This window comes from Paramisgurnus dabryanus, chromosome 14 (genome assembly GCF_030506205.2).
Source record: "Paramisgurnus dabryanus chromosome 14, PD_genome_1.1, whole genome shotgun sequence".
Classification (NCBI taxonomy): domain Eukaryota; kingdom Metazoa; phylum Chordata; class Actinopteri; order Cypriniformes; family Cobitidae; genus Paramisgurnus; species Paramisgurnus dabryanus.
Genome location: NC_133350.1, coordinates 18,551,344 through 18,568,068, shown reverse-complemented (window position 1 = coordinate 18,568,068; position 16,725 = coordinate 18,551,344). Strand labels below are relative to the sequence as shown.

Sequence of the window (16,725 nt, the reverse complement as noted above, 5' to 3'; positions counted from 1 at the left end):
ACCAGTTCAAAGATTTTTTGCATTGTATAAATCAAATCTTATTTGATATAAATCAAATACTTTGTATTGATATTAATCTGTGATCTCTTGCATATTCTTGAGACTATTTGCATCTAAAATATAAGATTAGGGTTCCCTCTGCTGGTTGTGCACTTGTTTACAGTAAAATGGTTTCATTATGTACATTTCTTTTCCAGTTTCTACTTTTGTGTCTTTAAAGGCAACAACATTACATTAATACACTAGATTAAAACCCAAATAAAAGAAATACAATTAATTAATTTTTCTTTCAGTTTTAGCTTATCAGACACACTCATCACCATTAAAAGATGACTTTTTATTTCACTCTTCATATATATTTACAGCTTTATAGACATTTTCAGCATTTTAAAGATTGCTTGATAGAACTGATTCGTCCACATATTCAAGTTTACACACAACTGAACCAAAAAAATAAAATAAATTAAACAAATGCACTTACACACACACACATTCACACATACACTCTTCAACAATAAACACAAGTGCCAAAAAGTCCCTTCTGGACATATCGGCCCTGACATTAAAAGCACCTACTGCCACTGTACGTGTGTACAATATTTCAACATGTGGGGTTATAGGGGCAGATATCTAAAGCATATGTACAGTAGAAAATCAAAGTACGCTACACGGAGACTAAAGGCACTGCCAGCGGGAATTTGGCTGTTGGAAATGCAGCCTGAGCAAACAATGCCCCTGCCTTTTGCTTAAGGGTGGAAGTAATACCTCCAGATCACAAGGGGGTGCACCCACAAGATCAAAATATACAAGGCAAGCACAAGGGCAGAGTGAATCTTAATGGAAACTTGCCTTTAAAGCGCCATGAAATATTATTTAATCCAAAAATTGGTTTAGAAAGAAATGGGAGTGGGATTTAAATGTGTGTCTGTAAAAAAAAGAAGCAAATTAAAGGGATAGTTCACCCAAAAATAAACATTCGGTCATCATTTACTCACCCACAAGTTGATCCAAACCTGTATGCATTTCTTTGTTCTGATGAGCACAAAGATATTTTGAATGAAACCCTTTGAAAAATCAAATCATTGTTGAGCACCATTCACTTCAATAGTATTTTTGAAAGTGAATGGTGCTCCTGTTTCCTGCTCAATGACAAAATCTTCCTTTGTGTTTAGGAAAACAAAGAAATGTATACAGGTTTGTAACAACTTGAGGGTGAGTAAATAATGACACAATTTTTTGGATGAACTCTCTCTTTAACAGTTGCAGGAACATTAAACTGAACGATTCTGTGATTTTTAAGGCTAGCCACTATCCATAAATTGAAGTTCACCCAAAAATCTACTTTCTATCTAGTGCTTTTAAGTGAATAAAGCACCCCCAGTGCCACAAACAAAATTGCATGCACCTCCAATGTTGAAACACAATCATTAAAACACAATTCCCTTTATAAATAGATGTTATTGAAGCAAATAAGATACAGAATAATATGGACCACTGTACATACTGGCTGACCACTTAGTGGCCTGTGCAGGTGTTTTAATAATAAAAGTCCTGACATCACAATACAATTTAACATGATCAGAACAATCTCTACATTATCTTTGAAATGCAATTTATTTTTATACAATACAGGGCAACCTTCCCTATTTACTTTGGTGTAATATAGATTCGAATACTTTTCGTAACCCATTTGCCCAGTATGGTTTGGATTCACAGAACCCTTCAGAACGCTAGATGCCATCCCCTAATTCTAATGACCTTGTGTTTTACATGTGCTAAAAGCACTGTTGGTATACTTGAGCGAGTGATTTGTCAGTGCTGAGGCTAGAAGAAAACTTTCGACAAGTTTTCATTTGACACCTGAATAGACGAGGGCTCTTTTTAGAGACCCAACACTTTAAGTAACAGTCTACACGGGTGCCTTTTCACATTTTAAGAATCAACTCCAATATATCTGCAGTTCTTATCTATTTAAACATACCAAGGCTTTTTTTAAGATTATGTACAGTGCTGTGGGTCTTATCATGGCTTTACTGGAGAAGTGCGGCCATTTTGTTTTTAAAATTAAAATGGAGGGACGGGGGTGATTGTTTTAAGGTCAATCACGATGTGACCAAAGGTTTACAGAACTGAGCAGTAGCCGTTTTCAGTAAAATACAGTACAAGTTCAAAGTTGTATTCAGATGATCTCAAGTATAAAGAGTAATATTTATTTTTCAGTATGTTTCTGAACCGTGTATAATTTGCTATGTGGACGAAGTTACTGTCCTCTGATATATTACAGGCATCAAAATGTATCTTAAATCATCTCAAGTTCCCAGAGGAAGTGCTTTTGTGTACTCCCCTATTTTATACAGATATTCCCTGATAGAGGACATGCGCTAGACACAAGCAGAAAGACCAAAAGGAAAGTCATGCTTTAAGTAACACTTGCAGTAGCAGCAATAGCAGCAGCATGTAAAAAAATACACAGACAGACCTGGTCGATGTAAAAACAACAAGAAAAACGAAACCCATTCAAAAAGCATGACTGCCAGAAACATACTTCTGGGCTTAAACAGTGTGTGCGATTTCCAGAGAAAAAATATGATTTTTTTAAGTATTAACCTTTAGGTCCAGCCTCATCTCTTTGTTTTAGTCATCTCTTGCACCATTTGCTCCTAATTTTGGATCAAAGGTCACAGAGTCAGCTTTAAAGAGAGCTGAGTGGAGGGTTTGTAAGCAAGTCTTTTGGGCCATCGGTCCTCCAAACTGGCCCTGTGTCGGCTCAGTGGGCTGAAGGAGATTCGATGTTCTGCGTTAACCTGGCTTGCCTTTAACTTTACACAGAGCTTGTTGTAACTTCTCTTTGTAAGCGGCGTAACGCTGCTCCACCTGCCGCACGCGCTCGTTCTCTTCCTTCTCCAATATGATCAGGAAGTTCTGAAGTTCAGGAACTGAGAATGCATGCCACTACAAAGAAAGAAGAGATGTTATATAGGTCAGCTTGATGATTGTAACTTATGTTAAATGATATGACATATTTATGAGTGATATTCAACAAAAAATTTGGTATCAGCATTGCGCTTGATTCACACAGGGCGTCAGTGTTATGCTGCGTTTACACCAACCGCGGTAGAGGCGTCAAGCGCGAGTGATTTCAATGTTAAGTCAATGTGAAGACGCGTTGATGCGCGGTCTTGCGGCACGAATGAGGCGTTTAGCGTGGCGCTGGCGCGAATTGAGCGCTTGGCGCGGTACGCGCGAATGGTGCTTTATTTGCATTTGCCCCATAGTATTGTAAGGTGACCAAATACAAACCGGTAACTGTCTCTATAAATGCATAATCAATATCAGGCATCTTGCAAATAGATAACCGCATAGCACTTGCCCCTCCCACAAGAAGTCAAATCCTTGCTTTTCCTGCGCATTTACTTCGCTCTAGACGCGCTTATGCATTCAAACTGTTCAAGCGGCAAACTAGGTGCGGTAGACGCGATTTTGACGCCTCAAACGCGGCTGGTGTAAACGCAGCATTAAGCGTGTCTGAAGCGTTCGCGTACACATAAAAAAACAGACTATACTGCGGGCTTAACCCTGATTGTAAACCTAAACATTAACTTGTAAACAACCAAATCTGATTGGTTGATTGGAATGTTGTCGGAGGTCCCGGAAAACATCTCTCACTTTACAAAATCAGAAGTGCCAAAGATTTTACGGGCAAGAAAATTCTTGCTTTTGAATGTGTGCAAATTATATACACTAAGACCAGGAATGTGCATTAGTCTATGGCGTGAACAAACAGGACTTTTCATTCTGTTGACTTGTTGTACACAACTGACTTATGTAAATGCAGCAGACCAGAATTAACAGAAGTGCACACAAACAAATTAAAATTTCGGCATGTTCCAAAATTCAAGGTTGGTGAACTTTGACCTGCAAATTCGTATCATGTTGAGAAGTGTGACCACCAGATGATCGGTACGTATGACCTTTTAAAGTACAATAATGCTGCTAATATGTCAGAATAAATGGTGTGTGAATAAAAACAAAATTTTATGTAAAAGTAAAAGAGTCTTGTAAAAGTAAGTTTCATGTTAAAATGAAGATTCAAAGCAATATTACAAAATATCTGTAAGAACATCTCACCTCCACTTCCCCAGTCTCATTTTCCCTGAGTTCAAAGGTCAAGTTCTCCTGATCAGGACCTGCTAAGAGCCTCAGGTACAGTGGGCAGTCTGGTAACGGCAACTTCTCCAAAAAAGCTAACGGGAGAAGCAAACGACCCTTGAATATTCTGTGGCATCAAAACATATTTCACTTTCATTTGATCCTTAGCTACTCACCCTGGCTGTGTCGACGGGTCAGTCGATAAAGGGCGAACTTGCATGGGTTATCTTGTACCATGAACTTCTTCAGCAAGCCTTGGATGACCTCACGAACCGTGGTGGTGCTGCTGATGTGTAATTGTTTTACCGCATCTTTCGGCAGGTAGAAGGATGTGCGGTTATCAGCGTTATCAGGAGAGGAACACAGACCTTGTAACTTGTCATCAGAGATAACGGTCACAGGTCTGCGCAACTTCAAGTGAACCTTTATGAAGCCAGTGTATGTGCCATCTGAACCCTAGAGAAGAACACAGGAACCTCCATCAGAGCTTTTGCAACATTGGGAGGACAAATGCTTTCAAAACAATACTCACTAGTTTCATTCCATTCTCTGTAACTTTAGAGTTATAGTCCTCGATTTTTGCTTTAATCTCATCTTCTGTGAGGTTTGTTGCATTTTCTTCCTCTTCCTCTTCCTCTCTTGTGACACTCTAAAAAAACAAGAAATAAAACTTTTAAAGTGGAGGCTATGTCAGGTCCTAAAACACGGTTGTCGAAACATGAATGTTTCTAAAACATTATGAGTATGTGCCATGACGTTACTTGGCAAGCTTGCCTGAGTGCAGATGGTGATTGACAAAGAGGATCTGGTTGCACACCCATCTAACTCATTTTTAAGGTGAACTTTGCTATGCAAACAGAGAGTTCCTCTCTAGAGCAGTTCCTCTGAACTTTTCCATTGACATTTAGAGACCAAAATAAAAGACCGGTGAGATCACACTGTAAAAAAGTTGGTTCAACGTTTAAAAATATTAAGATACCTGGTGCCTTCAAATTTTGAGTTAATTCAACTTAACCAACAAATCTTTTTTTACAGTCCGACGGTACCACTTTTTAGCATAGCTTAATAATAACCAAAATTTTCTATATTTTTTTCTTTTTAAAACTTGACTCTTCTGTAGTAACATCGTGTACTAAGACCGATTGAACATTTTAAGTTGCGATTTTCTAGGCAGATACTCTCATTCTGGCGTAATAATCAAGGACTTTGCTGCTGTAGCATGGCTTGAGCAAGGGGTAGTGAAATTACGCACTGCCCGAAAACAGTCTCCTTGGTTACTTTCAATAGCAGGGGACTATTTTCAGAAACTGCCTAATATCACTACGCCTGCTACCGCCATTTTACATCAGCAAAGTCCTTGATTATTACGCCAGAATGAGAGTATAGCTCCTAGCCATATCTGCCTAGAAAATCACAACTATTAATTTTTAGTTGGTCTTAGTACACAATGTTACCACAGAAGAGTCAAGTTTTAAATAGGAAAAATATCGAAACTCTTTGGTTATTTTTTAGGTCGATGCTAATGGTCTAATCAGATTCAATGGATTATGCTAAGCTATGCTAAAAGTGGTACCGCCAGACCCGGAGATCAGCTGAATGGATTCCAAAACAAAAATAATCAAATGTTTAACTTTAGGTGAGTGTCCCTTTAAGGTTTCATTTCACTCATTGATTTCATTCTTTGACATGACCTTTACTATTAAATATATGAAGTTTACATTTTCACAGAATGTTTTTTACATGATGTAGGATGATTTTATATAGAAAAGAGTAAATCACCCGCAGGGGCACATGTGTTGCTGACTGTGCTGAGCTTTGACAGCTACTTTTATTGATGAACAGAGGGGGGCAATGTCACTCACTGTGGGTAGATGGAAATCTCTTACTGTATGCGTACAGGACAGTAGCAACAGTCTCTCGAGACCTCTTTACACATAAACAGATTTATCTACACAAGTCACAGAGTCTATAAAAAGGACATATTTGCTAGAGTAATGGCCACAGAGGAAGCCTCACCTGATCAATAGGACAACAGAGAAAAAACCTTTCATGAAAATCCAAGCTAAAGTCTCAATTCCAAATTATTTTGTTTTATACTTTAAACAGAAAAAAAGGATTTTCTACATAGATAATGAGTTCCCCCGCATTTTAGAAATGAGGTACCTAACTTTCTTCATATTACTCAGAATAATGATATTCTCCAGATCCTTAATACGCCACACACACTACCCTCCATGCAACTCTAGCAAAATGAATGTAGAAAAGATGACAGGATGTTCAGGATTTAATATTCCATCATCTATCTACAGTGATGGAAACGGCGGTATTCACGCAGGGGTGTTCTGGTGGGGGTGCGTGTTACATGCAGTTGCTGAGCAAGCCTTAGCAACAAAGATTCAGTATGAAGTATTTTTAGCCACTGCCTGCATCCCCCGTAATGCACGCAAACCGAGTTCCCATCTTTTTCTGGGACGAAAGGCAGGATCATTTATTCATGGAGATCCCCGGGGCGACTGCAAAGGCGTCTCCATGTTTCATTGAGCAGAAACACATGAACATGCAAACATTAAGAATTAGAGTAGGGGTTCAAGAATTTATCCGGATGCTGCTTAGCCAAAAAAATATTATTTCAGCCAAATCCACATATTGGAGATGCATGAAATGGATAAGATTAAGGGGCATATGGAGAGGATGTTTCAAAATCATTTCACATGAAACCAACGCAAGTTGGCTTGTTGTGACAGTTGAAATATTCAGACAGGATATGTGCAATGGTTGTTGCATGTCTGATGTTGGTTTGTGTGGTTTGTGTTGGAAGAAAAGAAAGATCTCGCAAAATCAAAATGTTACACAGTGTAAGAGATCTGTGTCACAGGCTGTACTGTACTGTATTTGAGAGCCTTTGCAACATACATTTTATGATTTGTGATAAGAAGAGCATTCATAAATACCCCATGCACCATGCACGCTCAATGCAATATTAATTAGATTCACTTCTTTAAATTTCTGTACACCTGTACGCAACCAACCAGTGCATTGTGTGGTTTAAAATGGTGAATATGTTCAGTCCTTTAAATATAAATACATTTAAATATACCAATATTAAAAACCTTCAATGAATCCCTTATTGCACACAACCAAAATCTCTCAGGAATTCCTGTATTTGTGACTGTGTGTTTCTAAATATATCGTTCATGGTCCCTTCCTCACATCTAAGTATTTCCAAGGCAGCAAAAGTGCGGCCTTTTGGAACAATGGATCGGAACAATACAAAACTGTGTGGATGTAAGTTCTGCTGCTGATGGTCTCACGCAGACCATGTGTACATGCATGGTCTAAAATTAGGTTGCTCTGCGCAGTGGATGTCGAACTTCACCAAATCAGAAACATGATTCGCAAACACTCACGACAGGCAAACTTCTTAGAAAGAGTCAACATAAAGTAGCATCCATGAGGACCTATTTTATTTTGGAAATAATTTAATATTTAAGAGAGAAACAGGATATTTAACAGAATAAGAGTTGGGTTTGATGTCAAATAAAGTCATTTCATTCTCATGAACGTGTATTGGGAAAGCTAAGGGGGTTTTTTCAATTAAATTTAATTTAATTTTGAATTAAAGAAGAATTCTTGCTGTACCAAGTGAATGCTAAAATTCAGATGTGTGTGTATGAGTGGATGCATGAATAAAAGAACAGGGTTACACTGAAGAAAACTGTGTTAATGTGTGTATATTTCTGGGATGGTGAGCAGTGGTGAGCGTGGGAAGTAATTGGAAGAAAGGGCATCATAAGAGAGAAAATGTGTGTGTGTGTGTGAGATTGTAAGTGAGTGGGTAAAGCGTGGGATGTCTCCTATCTCTCAGCTCATTGTATCTCCAGTGTTTGAGTGAGCTGGCCCACATTTGAGATACATATATGCTCTAATAGCGCTTTTCCATTGCATAGTATCCCACAGTTTGGGTTGGGTCAGCTTACTTTTGAGAGCTTTTCCACTGGGTTCAGTTCGTAGTAACCAATACTTTTTTAGTACCACCTCGGTCGGCGTTCCAAGCGACCCGAGCTGATACAAAAACGTGAAGCGAAAACACTGTAGATCACTGATTGGTCTGAAAGAATCGTCACTATCAGCGTCACTGCTATAATGTAAAAAATTAGCTTTACCTTCATGCTAGCTTGCGCTGTTTCTCAAGTAAACCTGTTGTCATATGTGCTGTGCTATAAGTTCCCAAACTCCCATTTAGCGATGAAAAACATCCACAGGTTGTGAATCAGGAACACCATACAGGGCTCGAAATTGCGACTGTTTTGGTCGCATATGCGACCAAAATTTAATCTGTGCGACCTTAAAATATATTTGGGAGCATTTGTGCGACTGCCTATTTTGTTGTGGTGTGACTTGATTTAGATTGTGTATGCTGTGTGCTGTTCCAGGTTCAGCATTCTCTCCAACATTACATAACCAATCAAATTTCACCTTTAAGTTCTTGCGTTTAATGAAGAGCGCAGATTGGCTAATATGAATGTCAATCATTCCTTGTTGCCGTGCTACGTTGGTACGCAAAGCGCAAAAATGTGAAAAAACGAACCGCGAGCATGAAGAGATTGAGAACTAGGCGACAACAGCCATTGTTACTACTGTATTAATACATAACGACGGTCCGGATTTAAATGCAACTTCACCACCGGAAAATAAGGCTTAACGTTAAACCTTTCGGAGAGAGGCTTAAAGATTACGAGTGGCTCCGCTATGAAAATTACTCGATGTTACTGTGTTTACTGTAAATCCTGTGAAACGGAGGTTGCAGGTAAAACGGCGTTGGTGGCAGAATCCATACATTTAAGCGCGAGACCTTGCTTAAACATGGCGAAAGTGCCAAAAACACAAGAATTGTCGTGACAAATGTGTTAATTATTGATGGAGACACCGACCTGTCTATCAAATAGTGTTTGATGATGTATGTGTGCATCCTGCTTCAGGGACATCCGACAAACATCCTTGTATTCCATGTTGAGGTGTAACACGACAATGCTGATGGTATGTTGTTAAAAACATTGCCTATTTAGTTGAAATATCATCCTGGTAATGCAGTTATCAATACCAATATATATTAGCCTTCTATATTAGGGTCACTTTTGTAATGTCACCTTCAATCAGTGTTTAACGTGTTTGCTAGATTTTCTATTGTAATCATATTTGTTTTTCCTGTAATTGTTAAATTATTATTGCTGCTATATTATTTAAACAGCATTTGGGTATTATTTTAGTAATCTATGCAGCAAAAAGACCAAATTTCAAATCTTGGCCATAGGATGTGTAAAGCCCAGTTGTGGTGTTTAATTTTTTATAAAATAAATCTATTCACTTTATAATACATTGTAGTTGTGGTGCTTCATAATTTTTGGATGAGTGCGCCTAAATTTTTGCTGGTGCTCCTAACTCTTTAAAGTTGGGAGCACCAGTGCTACCAAATAAAAAAGTTAATTTTGAGCCCTGCCATAACAGTTTTTTTCCAGACTTGCAGTTTGTAGCGGCACATTCGTGATGCGCACATCCACATACATACTTAAGTGCAACTTAAATGAGGCTCAGCAGAGCGCGTCCACTGACGCAACGGGTGTTTGAACAGAAACTGTCATGTGAGACAGAGGTAACGTTAGTGATAAACGCAATGTGCAAACATCTATTTGTGGTGGTCAATTTTATTCTTGTGGTGGACTGAGAAATAAATAAATGTATGGGAATGTACAACGACGCTCTCACTTGTATGATGTCACAGCAGTAGGCAGCGCAAATATAACCACATGCCTATAATCCCTCCCACTCCAAAGTGATGCTAAACTCAATGAAAAAGCTAACCAGGCCAAAGTGGGGTGAGCTGACCCGACCTCACCTAAACCAAACCATATTGAACTATGCAATGGAAAAGCGCCATAAAACTTGTGTTCCACCTCCTAACCAGTGTTGGGCTAGTTACTCAAAAATGTAACATATATTACTCATGACTAGTTCCTACTTTCAAAAGTAATATTATTTTACTTATTACTCCAAGCCAACAGTAATTAGTTACACTACTAGTTACATTAATTTTTCATTAAACAAAAAAAGGTTAAATATTTGCAGTACGTGAATCTATGAAAGTTGGCTCAAACTATCTTTTAAAGGATAATTCCAGTATTTAACACTTTGAGTCTCATTTCTGGCTTGTTTTGAATGAACTACAGTGAAGGGCACTGAAATTTTGGGTCTTGTCTTGACTTTTTGACTTGTTTAGAAGCGTCTCTTGACTGCTTCAGAATGGAAGTCAATGACCATGAACAAACATGTCATTAAAACAACACTTAACGTTCATTTTCAAAACTGTGCTACTCACCGAGTGGTTTGTGGTGTTCATTGATGATTAAAAACAAGTTGTGTAGCGAAATACAGTTTCTGTCGTGTTTTATTTGGCATTTTGTAAAATTCCATTGACTTCTCTTGGAAGACTCATTGCTCGCTGATATATCACTCCGCCGCTGGAAATGGAAAAGGGGTCTGTTTACATGTGGTTGTAGTTTTTTTCGCTTGGTTTCTCTCAGAAGAAATTTTTCCCATATTTGATGGCTCAGTGACCAGCCTTAGGTTTGAAGTTGAGCTCAATCGTGACTGTCTATACGCTAGACACAGAGTTCTGTTCAGCGTCCTTGTACGGCAAAGTGGTTGTCGCCATCAAGTGGTCGGGAGTGTGCTAACGCTTCAGACTCAAATATAGAGCAGATGTATATACGCGGTTGTGAGGTATCTGAAAAAATAGATCCACTATAGCAAATAACACGGATTGAAATCATACATTGCGCCGATATATTTGTTTAATCATCAACAAACACCACGAACCACTCGGTGAGTAGCACAGTTTTGAAAATGAACGTTAAGTGTTGTTTTAATGATATGTTTGTGCATGGCCCTTGACTTACATTCTGAAGCAGTCAAGAGACGCTTCTAAATGAGTCAAAAAGTTAAGACATGACTCATTATCAAAATTTCAGAGTCCAACACTGTAGTTTATCCAAAACAAATCAGAAATGAGACTCAAAGTGTTCAATACCGGAATTATCCTTTAAATAACTTCTGTAATTTAATAAAGCAGAAACATATACTAAAATCTGCAACAGGGCTCAAGCAGGTGAAACGAACCAAACAAGTTGCCAGACGTTTTGACAAAAAGTAATTAGTAACTAGCCATTTTTGTATAGTGTATTTTGTATAATAATATTACTTCAATTTTTTTAGTAATTAGTTACACTACTATTAACCAGGGAAATAATATTATTACAGGAACTAGTTACAAGTAACAACAATAAACCTCATCAGGTCCTCATCAGGTCAAAATAAATATGTATTAACTTATAAAAAATCCAATTTAAATAGGATCTACTTTGTAATATTCTTCATCTGCAGACGCAGCAGTAAATCATCTCATCTGAGAAATCTGTTACACCTTATCATATTGTTACAGCGAGCAGTGATGACATCAAACACAGACCGGAAATCCTGTGAATGCATGAAAAGCAACATGTGGCGCAGGCGGTGCAACTTTCCAAAACATTCCTTGCAAAAGTATTGAAGTGAACAGGGCAAGAGAACAGCCACTCAGCCCATGTGATACGTGGGAAAGAGTTTGCTTTGAGCAATCAAACAGATACAACCTTGTCTAACCTGTATGAGTTCATGTGATGCACAACAATACAGTTTCCTCTATTGAAGAACGTCTTTGTTAAATACACAGGGCCATTCTTTCAAATCAAAAAGTTGAAGACTTAAACAAACAGAATAAAGAAAGTCTGCTAATGCAAAAGAAGAGGGTGTTACCACATACATAACAAAGGTGCTTCGGGGCACAACCTGAGCAAATATCAACTTACAGAGATGACATCACTGCATGTCAAGCTGCTGTCCTTAAGTGCAGCCCATGGCTACTCAGACTAATTGGGGGAACACAATGCCCTTAGTGTCAATTTCAGGCAACATGCAAGTCATTTACGCCTCCACCTGCTCAATGGCCTCGGCCTATCTATTCAATTCTGTTGAACACTGTAGTCACAGCATATTCGGATTATCAGCATGAGAAATTTACTCACAAAATATAGCTAAACATGAAGTGAGAGTTGTGAGCCGTTACAGGTGTTAGCTCGAGCACAGAGCCTGAATGTTTATAAGAACAGCAATATTCATTTTTTATGAGTTGCGCATGGTACAATGTCAGAAATAAAGGTACAAAAGCTGTCCCTGGGATGATACCCTTTAAAAAAGATCATTATATGTACTATTTAGGTACACATATATACCTTTGAGGTACCAGTATGCATCACTGAGGTACTAATATGTACTCTTTAGGTACTTTTGACACCCCAGGGACTAAAAAGTGTATATAATCCAAAAAACATTGCCTTGAGATCATGCCTAAGATATCTTATAATACTGTCTCTGTAGGATTACTAGCTTACTGGTTTCTAGAGCAGAGCAATTGTTATAAGTGACTGCTAATGTGCTTTAATGCATCAGCTATAGCTGCAGTCTGGGTGCTATAAATAGAAAGAAATCTACTACTGCACTGTTGTATATCTGCTCCTGTTAACCAGATTAATGAATGGTTTGGGTTAACCAATGCACTTTTATCATGTATGTGCATGCATGCCACACATTACGTAAGACTGTCTGTAAGTTAAATTTTCATCAGGTTCTTAGAAACAATAGGAAAACTGAATTTCTCAGCATCCCTACAACGAAAGGAATGCCTGGATTTTCTTTGCTGTCTTTGACACAGTGTAGGAATGATGCTTTGCAATTAGCTTCTGCCCATACTTTGCCTATGCATACTGAATGCTCTTTCTCCCTCTCTCTCTCTCATTACTGGGTCAAGTGTGCAGCACGATAGCTCTCCTGCCTCTCTACAGCACTGCACAAATGCAAAGCCCATCATCTTCATGCCTGAATAAACAGCGTAGATCATCAGAGTCCACAGGATCATCATACTCTTCAGTAAACACACGCCACAAGCTATCCATTCATATACACACAAATGCTAAAAAAATGATCAAAACCATCTTAATAAAGTATTTGTGCTTGCTTCAGTTTAATATGTGACACTGGACCACAAACCATAGGTCGCATGGGTATATTTGTAGCAATAACCATCAATACAATGTATGGGTCATGTATACTTAAGGAAAAGTAGTGCTGTCAAACGATTAATTGCAATTAATCCCATGCAAAATTAAAGTATGTTTTTATACTTTATCAAAAGTGGTCCAAGGAAGGAAAAGTGGTAAACCGGCAACAGAGTCATAGGCGGCTCACTGATGCACGTGGGGAGTGAAGGCTGGCCCATGTGGTCCAATCCAACAGACAAGCTACTGTAGTAGAAACTGCTGATAGAAAGGTCTAGTGGAGTCCATGCCTCGACCGGTCAGGTCTGTTTAGGTGGCAAAATGTTATGGCTGATCGGTGTATGTATAAATGTAGGGCTGTCACAATGATTAAATAATCATCTCATCGTCTCATAATGTCATCCTCAGAACTAGTAGTATGTTTTACTTCTAACATTTTAAGTAACTTTCAATAATGACTGTTTGGTTTAAAATGATTATTTCAAGCCAATTTAAAAACAGTAAATGAAATACTGATCCAATTATTGATCCAATGCACTAGGAAACCTAACTCATTTTGCTGTTGTTTACCAAGTAGGCAGCCATTTGCCCAAGTGACACCACAGCTCTACGGCACTCCTGATATGAGCCACATTGAGCTTTCTTCAAAACATAGGAAAGTTTATGAGAAAGCCCATAACTTTCACGACTGAATGAGTGTAAACCCTGAGCAAACTGAGGTTTGCATGACTTTGCCTATTCAAATATTAGCGTCTCCCTGGCTGCCCTCGAAGAGGAAGCTAAGGAAACCAGACTTAATTATCCAACATGTTTTCACTGCTAACGTTTTATTCCCCCACCTATAGCTGACTTTGGGTTATAAATCTACACAGTACAGACTAAATCACATGTGTAATGGTGGTTGCCTTGTGTGCTTTCTTTAAAGGGTCCTTGAAATAATGATGAAACACAGAAGCAGAGTTATTTATCAAGGCCCTGCTGCCAGCGTCAGTTTTCCTCTCCCATTACACCAATATTACCCTGCAATATTGGCTTTGGCCTATTATGGTTAACATGGTCAGATAGGAAGTACATTATCGATCGACAAAGCAATATTACTCCTATAACTAACAAGAAAAGCATGCACTAAAGTAAAAGCATGAGATAGTCTTTGATCATATTCAGGTACCTGCTATAGAAAGCTAATAGCTTTTAAGCAAGCTAACTTGATTTTTTTATAAAAAACAAACCAATTTAAGGGCCCATATCATGCAAAATCCACTTGGAGCTGTTTTGACATAAATGTGTGTTGGCAGTAGGGTTGCATAACGATAAATCACGATTAATCTATTGAAGAATAAAGGTTTTCATTTACATTATATATGTGTGTGTATTAATGAATAATTGATGACAGGCCGTTGAATTTTAAGAAAATAATGCACACCCAAGGTGGTTATGCGAAGCAGAGTGCGGTTACACCACGGGTGTGCATTATTTTCAAATAATTCAAAGGACCAAATCAAAGGAGTCAATTATTCAGCGTACACCACGGTTACCAAAAATATTGCTCTGGTTCCTACTTTTAAGACATTTTAAAGGTTAGGTGTGCGGTTATTGATAAATAATCAACACCCATAAAACATTTCTCAACCAAAAAAGCATTCAACAGACTCATGGTATAACTGTGTATAATAACTTTGTAAAAATAAATACACACACCAGTATGTATATATTAAAGAAATGTTTACATGTGTATATACACATTTGTATATTTATGTATAAATATGCAAATGTGTATATACACATGTAAACTTTTTTTTTTCTTAAAATTAAACGTGCATATTTATATATACATAATTCTTATTCACAGTTCACACAAATATATGATGTAAACAAAAACCTTTATTCTGCAATAGATTATTCGTGTTTAATCGTTATGCAAACCTATTTGGCAGTGTGTAAACACAACCACCCTAATGAAAAAAATCCACCCACTCCTGCTTTTTTAATCCTCATTAAATCAAAGCATGTCTCATTACACTCTTAAAACGAATGTGTTAAAATAACACATCTTGTGTCTAGTTAAGAACAACACATCTAGTGTGTTGTCCTTAACACATCTCTGTGTAATTTTTGGAACAACACACTTTGTGTTGTTTTAACACATCGTGTGTTGTCCCTTTTATTTATATGAACTCAAAATCAACACGAAATGACACATAATGTGTTAAATAGGATAACACAAAACAATGTGTTAAAATTATCACATCCTTACTTAGAGTGTAGACATGTTGTTTTGATTCTCTTGTCAATGTGATGTCACACTAACAAAGACCCACTGACCACTAGGCATACCTGAGACTTATATTACATCTTGTAAAATGGGAATAATATTGGCCCTTTAATAGGTTTGATCTTCATAATCCAAATAGCGACCAGAGACATTATCACAAAATCGCAAAATACATCAAACGTCTGTCACCCAAGTAACAGCCTGCTCCTAGCAACATACTGTAAGATCTAAAACTAAGCTACGCTATAACATACATTCAATATACTGACTGCTCTATAAACACAGGGCAACTTAAACTGAATGCCCTCGAACTAGCAACTCACCCTTTAACCACACAAAGATGAGAAGTGAATGAATAATTGACAACATGAATCTGATCCCCAGTGACATACAGTACAGCTGGTCACTTTAGGTAAAGAAGTCAACTCCTGGATTTAAGCACAACTCTACTTTTTTGTTCCAGGTAGTACATTTATACACAAAACATTATTATTACCAACCTCTATGAAATTTAAAACACTGCTGCATAGACGCTACTGTAAGATTATTTGTACAAGAGTTTCATAGAGAGGCCAACAGGAAGTGAGTTGAAATACTGAGGGTTTCTGGTACAATAAGCAGCCATTTCCTTCATTTCACAGCAATAGAGAGATTGCTTATGTGTGAAGGTGTACTCTGTACATTGAAAGTAAATAATAAAAGCCAAGATATGTTGCGAATGAGCTGCAACTAAACCTGCATGCTATTTGGTATTAAGATGATCAAATAAATAAAACTAGCCTAAATATTTATAATATATGGTACACCAGGACATGCAGTATTTCTTTGTGATCTTGTCTGTGAAATCCATGTGAGCATCTAAGTCACATATATGAGAAATGTGTTAATGGACGACATCTAACATGCATGTTTAAAATGGGCAACATTTCAAACATCATAAAAGACATTATAATGTTTGGTTAGATGAATAACCCCGACACAACCGAGGAATCTCCCCTCCTACTACCACATGTTAACAGTCACTCTTTGGGCTCAGCCTTCATATTATCAGCAAGAATGACAAACACAGAGTGTTTACGGTACATTACTGTAATCTAGGCGTAAGCTTATCTTTCAGTCTGACTGGTTTGCTATAAAAGTATATTATTTAAAAGCAAG

At 37.8% G+C, this 16,725-nt stretch overlaps 1 protein-coding gene across 3 annotated transcripts in view; it reads right to left on the bottom strand.

The window, feature by feature from the left end:
• Positions 1-316: 316 nt before the first annotated feature.
• rassf5 (Ras association domain family member 5) overlaps positions 317-16,725 on the bottom strand; it is a 54,575-nt gene continuing 38,166 nt past the window's right edge. For all 3 annotated transcript variants that reach the window (XM_065241429.1, XM_065241430.1, XM_065241431.2), the window contains 4 exons: positions 4,682-4,798; positions 4,326-4,605; positions 4,129-4,244; positions 317-2,952 (listed from right to left, as the gene is read on the bottom strand). In XM_065241429.1, coding sequence (XP_065097501.1) covers positions 2,800-2,952; positions 4,129-4,244; positions 4,326-4,605; positions 4,682-4,798 — 666 coding nt within the window. In that variant the 3' untranslated portion in view covers positions 317-2,799. The remainder of the gene's footprint in view (positions 2,953-4,128; positions 4,245-4,325; positions 4,606-4,681; positions 4,799-16,725) is intronic.